The following is a 10,607-nucleotide window of genomic DNA, read 5'->3' on the forward strand; positions in this document are numbered from 1 at the left end:
GTTCCCCTCCGAGCACCTCTGGGTGGGACCCGGCTGTCCTCTGAGCCGTCCCACCCACGGCTGCGCACCCTTGTCCTGCGGCACCAGGCCGTGGGAAGCCTTGGGGTCCCACACTCACCTCGCCATCTGGAGTCCTGCCTCTGCTTCCCGAGCGTCCTCTCTGCGGGTCCCGTCTGCCCAGCCCCCGTCTCCCTTGGCCTGGCCGTCTCTGATTTGCCTGCAGGTGTCAGCTTGGACACCCCTCCCCAGGAGGCCTCTCTGCCCCCCAGTGCCCCTGGCTGGCCCACGGGCCTCCTTGTATTGCCAGCAGTTGCTCCCCATCAGCGTCCTTCCCCGGCTCTCGGGCCCTGGCGTGGTCAGTGACGTCCCTGCTTGTCAGCACAGACCTGGCACCGCCCAGGTGTTCAGCAAACAGCTTGAAAGATGATGATGCTGTACTTCTAATGTACTTACTCGAAAACATGGTTTTAAGAAATAGAGACCACCGTTTGCCTGTTAGCACGCGCGAGGTGCTTCCCAAGGTTGGGAGAACCCGCTGAGGGCATATTGGTGTGGGCCCTGCTTCTGCTGGTTGGGTGCACCCCCCACCAATGTGCATGCTGCCCTCAGACAGCAATGGCCCCTGTGCAGCCTCTGGTCCCTGCAGCTCTCCTTCTGCCTCTGGCCACAGAAGCCTCTGCTTTGAAGGGGTGCATGTGGGCCCACCAGGGTAATCTCCCTGTGACTCAGCCCGTCACCTGACTCGTGGTGGAACCACCTCAGTGACTTCCTCGTCCTTCGGGCATGTGACGTGTTCACATGCCCAGTCCTGGGAATTAGGGCCGGAAAGCCTTGGGCCGCTTTAGGGCTCTGGCTGGCGTGGGGGGCGGTGGTAAGCCCTCCTGTGTCTTGGCTACTGGGTGGGAGGGACAGACTGGGAGTGACGGAGGGTGACACCGGGGAAGATGCAGAGCAGGTGCTCCTGGAGCAACCACGTGAGGCTTCATGCTGACATGTGGTCCAGGGAGGCCACGCAGGGAATGGGGGTGACGCCTGACCACAAGGCAGCCGTGCCCAGTCGATGGGAAAGAACCTTGTAGGCCCAGGGGGAGGGCTTGTGCCCCAGGGGGAGGGCTTGTGCCCCAGGGGGCCTGGCAGTGGATGAGTGTGGGGAAGAGTGAGGGACAGCGAGGGGTAGGGACAGCAGGCCCTGGAGGGCGCAGCAGGGCCAGGAGCTGGGTGATGCAGGCCTAGCCTGGCTTCCGGCAGGAGTCAATGTGCCCACTTCCTTCCATGTTTCATCCCTTCTGTATTAACCTCAAAGCAATTACAATGACGTTTTAAAAAATATTGGATAAATTATCCTTTTAATTAAGTGCATTTGACATTCTTATGTACTTGGTGTCATTTTGCTTTACTGCCCAAATTGTCTTCAGAACACTTCGTTTAAACCATATGTGCTCTGTTTTTATTTCTGGATGCTTCTAGGAGTTTGAGTAGCTTTTGATTCAAGTTTTATTCCGTGCCTCACGCGGGGCAGCGTTGCTAGGAACCCGTGAGTTAGCAGTCTGGGGCGGGAGGGCTGGGAAACTCCCGTCCCTTCTTCAGCGCTTTTCGTCCAGTGCGGTCCCGCCAGAGACGCTGACACGACCCTGTGTCCCCTAGGAGAGCGGCCGTTCCACTGCACTCTGTGTGAGAAAGCCTTCAACCAGAAGAGCGCCCTGCAGGTGCACATGAAGAAGCACACGGGCGAGCGGCCCTACAAGTGTGACTACTGCGTCATGGGCTTCACCCAGAAGAGCAACATGAAGCTGCACATGAAACGCGCGCACAGCTACGCGGGTGAGACGCGCCGGGCAGCCGCTCCGCAGGCTTCGGGGGCAGGGCCGGCTCTGAGGGTCAGCGGTCAGAGGCTGGATCCGGGTGCATCCGGACCCTCGGAGCGCGGCTGTCCGCTCGGGCCCGACTCTACCGCGGAGGCTGGTGGAGGGGACGGGCCGGGGCGCCGGGCCACGTCTCCCTCCCGCTCCTCCGGGCCCTGCCGCGTCTTCACGAGGAGGGCGGGGGCGCTGGCTGTGCTGTGGGGGAGCCAGTGTCGGTCTGTGAGATGGGACGGGCCGCCGCGTGCCCGCCCGTGCGCCTCTGCGCTCACCTCTCCGCTCTAGCACTCTGTTCTTTCTGTTAGGAAGGCACGCTCTTGTGTTGCTGTCAATCCCGGTTGGTGGCTTACTGCCCACCTCGTGCTGACGTGACCCTTACGGCAGGAGCGTGCGGAGCAAGGGCTGTGTTTTTTCACGTTTGGAAAGTGGGGATTGCCACCGACCTAGTTAGTTAACCTGCAGCTCAAGTGATTCTTTTTCTTTGGGGTGGAATGCAAATCAATTTAGAAATTTCTTGTCTCGGTTTAAATTGTCTTTATTTCAATGTGAATCCCCGTGCCGCTGAGTGTCTGAGACTCTGCCTGCTGTCTGTCCGTCTGTGCGCAGGCAATCTGCAGGAGCCCGTCATCCAGCAGGAGCACGGCGCCGAGGAGCTGAGCCGGACGCTCCACCTGGAGGAGGTGGTGCAGGAGTCCGCGAGCGAGTGGCAGGCCCTGGCCAATGTGTTCTGACGCGGCCCGACCCCACCTCGAAGGCCGTTTCTGAAGTTAAATGTGGTGAGGAACGGAGCACTTGGAATTTCCGTTCTGAAACTTCCAGTGTTACAGATGTTACTATGCTAGTTTGTCGTGTATAAAATTATCTCCAGAATCATTGTCTTCAGAGACTGATAGGAAACACCTGGGAACAGTGCACACGCGTCGTTGTTGTTTGTCTACAGATCATTGAACTCAGGTATACACTGGGCAGTTCTGCCTTCTCCTCGGCGGCCAGTGCGTCTGGTTACAAAGACGTTAACTGGATCTTACTATCACTGTAGTGTGACCTCTTTGTATTAGCAAAGACGAAAGTTAACATGGAAAAAGTAAGATAGATTTTTCTTCATGCTTTCTGTTGTAAGAAGCATAGCTTATAAAACAAACATAAAATTGGTGCATGATGTTCAGAAAAATATTAGAACACACAGGGAAGTGTTTTCCATTTTCTTTCTCTGTGCATTTTGAAATTAGAAATTGACTTTCTTAGTCTACCATAAGTTACTAGAATACCTGGAGAGATGGCTGGACCATTCTCTGCATTATGATTCTCGAACCATTAGCTACAAGAATGCAGCATCGGGGCATAAATGGGGCGGGGGGGCACAAATGAGGATGAAAGTGTCCTCGCAGGATGGGGGCGGGGCCGCACCTGCTTTTTTGTAAGTCCACCTTCAGGTCCCTGGGTTAGATGATCGCAGAAAGCACAAGCCATACATCGCAAGCAGGCGAGAGCAGAACTGTGTCCCGGGAGCACAGGAGCCGTGGCCCTGCCCCCCGTCACGAAGCGGCATGTTCGTAGGTTAGAGGTGACGCCCCGCACGAGCCCCGCGCCCCTCTCTCCATGCGTAGGCAGGTGTGTGTTTGTTTCAGGGAACTCCTTACTATCATCAACGGTGCCACATTGAACTCGTCCCAAACCAAATCCCACCCCGAGCCGGGGCAGAGTGTGCGTGGGTCCTACAGCATTCCAAAGACGGAAAGTTCTTTACTTCATGTGAACCTCTCCTTCGGAATTATTTATATGTTCTATATATAAATACATGTGTACATAGACAGGTATATGGGCCTCTGTGTGGCTGAACAGTATATTTTGTAAATAGAAGCACTCGTCCCGATTACAGAGAGAGCGCCTCAGAGTTCTGACCTCCCCACGAGCACTTCAGATCAGTATTGTAGTCGTTGTAGTAATAAATGGGTATCTTTTCCATTGTAACATACAGGTGGGGTGGTTTTGCTTTTGTTTTTTTTCCTGAAAAATAATTGCCTTTATTTTGTCTCACGGCCTCCCTGGTTTCAGAAGAGAGCAGTTTTATTATAAATATTGTATGGACTTTGTATATTAAGAGAGAAGCTCATTTCAGATTCCTGAAGAAAGAGACATTTTCACTGTTATTTTTTCAAAGGGCATCTTTTGATTTGTTGTTGTTGTTGACTTTTTGGCGTATGTACATAAGTAATATTGATGATGATATAAAAACTTTGGTTATGTGAAAATATTTAAGTCAGAAAACTGTTAAATAATATTACTTTTTTTTTCAAACTGCTTTGTGTATTGTATATTTTTTTAAGGAAAAAAAAAGCCTTATTTGACTTATTCTTGTGATACTGGACTTATTATATATCCTGAGGTTTTCCTTGAATGTCAGTGTAGCTGGCTGTAGTCCATATATTCCGAAGAATTGTAATTGTGCCAGAGTTTTAAAGATTCTGCTTTTAATGCACTTTTCTTTTATAATTTTGTATTAAAATATTTTAGAAATGTTGATTAATTTTGGTGAACAGATATCTCCAAAGTTGAAATTATTGGAATTTAAAAAATTGTGTTCTTGCTAGGTTATTTATTTTGGTTGTAGCATTAAATGTCATCTCTCAGGACAAGTCTCTGAAAGGGGTTTATTTAATTCCTAATTGTACAGAAAGCATAGCTCAGTGGACTGTATTGGTGACTGTTGCCTGCTTAGGCCTTACCAGGTGAATCTAAAGCCTACTTTTATTTTCATCAAAGAAAAAGGAAAAAAGATCTGTCAACGATTCATTTTGTGAGTTTTCTCAATTTATTAACTATTGGCAGGCAAACACAAGACATTAATATATTATTTTTATTTCCTTCCTAATTATAAAAGCTGCTTCTTTGCAAAACGTTCCTTGAAAATATAAGGTTTTGTAAAGGCGTAATTTCCCTTGAACCTTTGGTGGGGTACAGGTCGATCTTTGTGTTTTACTGGTTGATAAATGTCTTCTGACGAGATTTCTAGCCTCCTGCATAACCAGGGTTTTGAGAATAGATAACTGTATTTTTAGAAATATCTCATCATAGCATATCTGCTTTGGAATAACAATAAATAAAAAATGAAGTTAGGAAGTGTGATTAATTTTTTTTTCTTTTAAAATATTTATTATATAATAGTTTGGCACACGAATTAATTTCAAGTTCAGATAATTTTATAACAGAGCAGAACTTTAATGGTGTTTTCCTTTGCCTCTGTGAAGTCCAGACATAGAAACTAACCCTGCAAGGTCTATCTGAGGAGCTTTGAACTTAAAAAGTCAGGATAGGGGTCACGGACAGGCACGCCGTCTGTATGAGCTACAAGCGTCAGTCCTGTTCTCAGTCGCCCGCGTGATGGGCCCTAGTGAGCGATACCCTGGGCGTCTGAGTACTGCGAAAGTTCTCGACTGTCTTTAACCCACTTTGGTGGTGAGCTGCCCGTGAAGCCGTCCCGTGAGCTGAGGGAATGAGCTGCCTTTGCACACACACTAAAATCCCGGGAGATCCTGTGCTGTTGAGGTAGCCGGGGTCTGGGACGCGTAGGATCCAGCGCACTGGGGAACGCAGAAGCGCTCCTGTTTTCCCAGAACGGCGACAGATGAACAAAAACGTGACCTGAAATGCCCCTGCCCTGAGCTCTCCTGGGCCTCCACCGATCCTTCACGGGGTGCACGGGGGAGACCCTTCGAGGAGCAGAGGCATCCCTCACAGCGCGAGGCCCTCTGACCACGTGGGCTGATGGACCGGGCCCCTCTGTCCCAGTGAGGGATTCCCGCTGTTCTGTTGAGTTTCTCTTCCGTCCAAGCGCAGCAGTTCACGGGGCATCGCGCCTTTAGCTCCGTGTTCTGGGCTCCCCTGCCCGCTGCTGCTCGTGGAGGAATGTGAATTTGAGCCTCAAGACTATGCCTAGTGTCCTCCGCTCTCGTCTAAACTCTCCTGCAGCATTTATGTGCAAGAAATGCATGTGTCAGGACAGGTACAGGATTTGTTTAAAGTGTAAGTAGATCTCTGTTCTTCCTGCGGATTTTCCTCTTTGCTGGGAAATAGGTGTAACTCATGGAGATACACATTTTAACATTAAGTGATCACTCAGATTTATGGAAGTAACATCGTTTTAAGAAAATATGTAAGATATATAGGACTGCATTCCAGGTATTATTTTTATTAGAGACCGCTCCTGCCTGCTTTTTGCTTATTTTTTTCCCCCAGAGGTTTATTTCAAAGTCAATATTGTGCCCCCCCACCAAAAAAATTAATCCAAGCGTCGACCATTGCTAATCTATCTTTTTCCCAAATCTCCCATATAAAGTGAGGCAGAGATGAAAGTACATACTTGGCATTTTGTAGTCCTCTAGATTTCTTCTCGTTTTGCCACTTAATCTCTATTCATGCAAAGTCGGTGTTTTGGCTTTTTAGAATAGAATTTCAGAAGTGCTTACATTCACATCTGGGGCCTCTCTATCTTTACCTTATTCTAATGAAAATTAGCATTTTAAAACATAGTTGCACCGTAAACTGATTAAAAAGTGTGGGCATGCAGAGTTTTTGTAACGTTTGAAGCCCTGTGTCTCTCCAGTAAGACGTTCTCTTCGCCTCCATAAGGTTTACAAGCCGAGTGTCCTCTTTGTCCCGCTGTCCCAGTGTGAACTGGCCCCCTCATAGACAGGCGCTCCGGTAGTTTCTCAGATGGTTGATGAGTAAAGTATTTAAAGCACTAAAATAAAGATTAAGTGGCAGGAACAATAGGCAGTGATCATAATATAAGATTTTGCTATTTAATCTTTTTTACATGTAATGCTTTACGGCATGAAGACTTTTGTATTAAATCAAGATTTGTAATCCATTTGACAAATTCTGCAGTGACATAGTGATTCGTTCTCCATTCACCACTAAAGAGAACTTTTAAAATCAGTTCTTTTTTATTTACAGAAGAATTCTTTTTTTATCTTAAAAATTGTTTCATGGTCTATTTATACATTGGATGATATTTCTTTACTCCAATTTTGTATTAGAAATGGATAGTTATGCCAAGAGCCACTGTGCTGGCTTGAAGAATAATAAAAATAGTTTTTGCGTTATTTTAAAACTCCTGTATATTTACTTATTTGGGTTTGGGGTGAGTTACAACTGTTTAAAGATGGATGTTTTCTGTAGGTGACATTTACGGCAAGGTTAACCCAACACAACGATGCTGAATTTGTAATAAATTGAGATCCGTGGGGTTTGAAGAGTGTGAGAACGTCTTGTTTTCTATTCTGGAGGGGTAGTTGTCCATTTCCTCTTTCTTGTGAGGTCTTTGAGAGTGACTGGCAATGAAATGGAACTTGATCCCAGGATCAGTGTGTCCGTTCGGGAGACGTGTGGGATATCGGACTTGCCCAGAAATGCCAGTGCGGTCGGTTTACGTTACAGCATCGCATCCTCCTTGGAGACGTATTTCCAGACTTTCAGCGTGTGCAGCTTATGGAGTCATTACCCTGTTGAAGGACAAATGAAGGGTATCTTTTGTCCTTTGTCCACCTTACTCCTTTAGCACAGTGGCAGGGACTCCACACATTTTTGGACGGAACTACCTAAAATGATTTGGGTTTTTCCCTGCACTTTGCTCAGACGGCGTGGTCAGTTGTTTCACTGTGTCTGTTGCTTGTTTGTAGGAAGAATGTTCTCTACTAACTTTTAAAATACGGTGGGTGGGGGAGGGGGTTTCAAACAGAATGATCCCATTCTGGAGAAACTGTTCCTTGCAGAGGATTGCCTCAGCTCTCTACGGTGCTTCTGCAGGTGAGTGTTTCTGGCATGTTTGGCTCCTGGACGATGTAGAGAGGATTCATATATAAACGCAAAGGCGTGAGTTTGCAAGGCATCCTGCGCGCCAGCAAAGCGGAGGGGTGGGGTGACTGGGGACTTCTGGTCACCCCAGCCCTGGCGCTGACGGCTGGCTGTCGTTGGGCCACTCAGTGAACTTCTCCGGGCCCGTCCCCTTGCCTATAAAATGAGTTAAGTCCCTTCCTTCCGCTTTTCGTCTCAAGCCCCTGTACGTGTCTCGTGTCTGCCCTTGATCCGGATCTCTTCTTCCAGGCTGTTTGTACAGGACTCGCGTCAGGAGGCTGAGCATCTTCCTGGGCGCAGCAATGCCTCGTGACTGACCAGTGTGATCACGGCATGTCTCCCTCCGAGGCGAGGTCAGTTTGCTGCCTTCCCTGAGTTCTAATTCCTCCCCGCAACACAACCCCTGTGCATTGGGCATCGCCTGGCCCGCCTGCGGTCACCTGTAGGACTCAGGTCTGGGACTACCCCACTGCGGTGACGCATAATCCCCTCTGTCTCTGACCTGGGAACCCTCTGCCGGCGCCCAGGAAATGGGCTTCTTGGGAGCTGGCGGGTCGGGGAGAAGTGCGCAGGCTTCGCGGTGGCCGGCAAGATGTCGTCCGTTCTCTGGAGGCCTTGCGATGCCCCTGGCTCAGCTTACCGTGCACGTGGGGATTTTGATCAACGGTGTCTGTGCCTATCGCTGGGAGATTTTATGCTGTGCTGTACCTTGAAAGCCTCAAAGTCCCTAAGGACGAAGTGACAAATGGAAAACGTGGGCCACCGCACTCGCCGCTTCACACTCTAGCGACAAACAGCGGTCTCCCTGATCCCGTTATTCCCGATCAATCGCAGAGGCGCCCCTAAGCCTCTGCTTTAGTATCAGAGCAAAGTGGGCAGCGGTTCCCTGGTAACCAACATCTTGATGTGATGTCAGCCAGTTTCTCCGCGGTTCTGGGTACAGTGGACAGCAGCTGGCCGTCTGCGCCGAGACTCTCCACTCTGCACCTTTCCTGATTCTTTCTGAATCATCTTCCTCAAGTTTAATAACCCGAAGTCCTTATCCTTTCCGTGTAACCCTGTATTTTTGAAGCGGCTTCCAGTTGACATAAACGTCACAGGGAGAGCACGCGGAAGGCTTTCTGACCCTCCGCCGGAGACCCCTTTCGGGCGCTGCCCAGTGTGGCCAGTAACGTCTTCAGGCGCACGAACGCCGTCCAGGGTGGAGGCGGTACCCCGCTCTCGCGGCCGTGGCACGCGCTGCTGTGACATTCCTGAAAACCACGGGCGAGTCGTGCAGCAGACGGTCCCCCAGTTTTTCCTCCAGAGTTTCTTCACGGTGCAGCTTTGGTCAGAACATCGCAGACATGACGCTGTGTTCTTGTTGAGTCTTAACCAAGGTGACAGTCGTGTGCGATTGTCCCGTCGGTGGTGCCGATGTCGGCTTTCCTCAATCATTCCCCTCTGGGCAGTAGACGTTTGTGTGGGACCTTGAAGTGTGGCCCACCCTCGGCCGCATGCACCCCCCGCCCCCAGCGCATCCCCCCAGCCCCGGCCTGGTGGTAAGTGCTAGTTGCACTATTTCTACACTTACTGCCTGCGCTCCCGTTCGAGGAAGCTTCCTGTCCCTCGTTCACGGATCCCTGTGTTCATGCTGGTGCGGCCTTGGGGGTTCCTGTCCTACTTCATGGGCTGTGGTGTGTTAGGATCTATCTTGATGCCCCAGTACTCCCAGATTTGACCAGTCGAGGACCCTTCAGGCAGCTCCTGAGCCCTTCTGTCGTGGCCACTTTGTTCCTCGAGCACCATCTCCCAGCGGCTGGAGCAGATCGCGCTCTTGTTGTGTCTCCACCCGGGAACCAGCCGTTTCCCAAGGAGCCCTGGTTCCCCTCCGTGGAGAGCAGCGTCTAGAATCCAAGACCCACGCAGGAGGCCTGTGGCTGCTGCTGGGAGAGGACAGAGTGGGGATGCGCGGGGGAGGGCGCGCTGCCACCTGCTGGTCGCGGCCCCTCCCCGGGCTCCAGCACCACCCAGCACGGTGGGCACCCTCCAGCCCTCCGCGTCCCTGGCGCTCCAGCCCCACCCTGCATCTGCTTTGCTGCACTGCCGCCTGCCCTCCTCGCAGGCTGGCCTGCCCGCCCCTGGCCACCCTTGCCCTCCTGGCTGGGGGAAGGGAAGAGCTGCCTGTTACAACAGCCACATTCACTAATGAGCATTCCGGGGCCCCTGCTTCGTACGCTGCCCTCGCAGTAGCCTGGACGTGCCCCTCTCTCTGCCGTCTGCTTGCCGAGGTACAGAAGCAGTGTCCCTGCGGGGACTAGGGTGCTCTGTGCCCAGCTACGCGGCTGTGGCATTCGTCGTCTTAGCTGCTTCTGCCACGTTCGCGGTGAGGAAGCAGCCACGTAGCTGGCCTCTGGAGGCGGGGAGGGTCCTGAAGGTGCAGGCACCCCGGTGCCTTCTCAGAAAGCAGACTCTGGTCCAGGAGGTGTGGGCAGGGCCCAGGACGGCGGGTGAGCCATTCTCGGGTACACAGCCCCGCCCGCCTCCCTGGTGCACTAGCACCCCTGGTGTCTGTCTTTCCTCGGCAGCCCCGGAGGCCCGTCGCCGACCGCTCTGCGTCCTGTCCCCGTGTCCACGCTCTGCTCTGGATCTGCCCTCGTTGGCTTAGCTCAGAAGCTGGCACTGGGCTGGGGCGGGAGCCCCGGCCAGCCCTGGACATGGTGGAAGGATCCGCCATGTGACGAGTCCTCCTGGGTCTCCACCGTGGATGCGCTCCTGGAGCCGTTAGGATCACGTGGTCCCACAGGGTGGGACGTGGGCTGCGGAGCCTCCCTCTGCCTCCACGTGGTGAGAGTGGACTCGCCGGCCGGTGGAGCTGCTGACCGAGTCCTCGTGTCGCGGAAAGCAGACCAG

At 51.7% G+C, this 10,607-nt stretch overlaps 1 protein-coding gene across 5 annotated transcripts in view; it reads left to right on the forward strand.

Annotated features, from left to right (window-relative positions):
* The window catches only part of ZNF236 (zinc finger protein 236), a 105,630-nt gene extending 98,516 nt beyond the window's left edge, over positions 1-7,114 (forward strand). For all 5 annotated transcript variants that reach the window (XM_011233018.3, XM_034642952.1, XM_011233022.3 and 2 more), the window contains 2 exons: positions 1,645-1,821; positions 2,466-7,114. In XM_011233018.3, the coding sequence (XP_011231320.2) occupies positions 1,645-1,821; positions 2,466-2,590 (302 nt within the window). In that variant the 3' untranslated portion in view covers positions 2,591-7,114. The remainder of the gene's footprint in view (positions 1-1,644; positions 1,822-2,465) is intronic.
* Positions 7,115-10,607: the final 3,493 nt, after the last annotated feature.

The sequence above is a fragment of the Ailuropoda melanoleuca genome, chromosome 14, assembly GCF_002007445.2.
Source record: "Ailuropoda melanoleuca isolate Jingjing chromosome 14, ASM200744v2, whole genome shotgun sequence".
Taxonomy (NCBI): domain Eukaryota; kingdom Metazoa; phylum Chordata; class Mammalia; order Carnivora; family Ursidae; genus Ailuropoda; species Ailuropoda melanoleuca.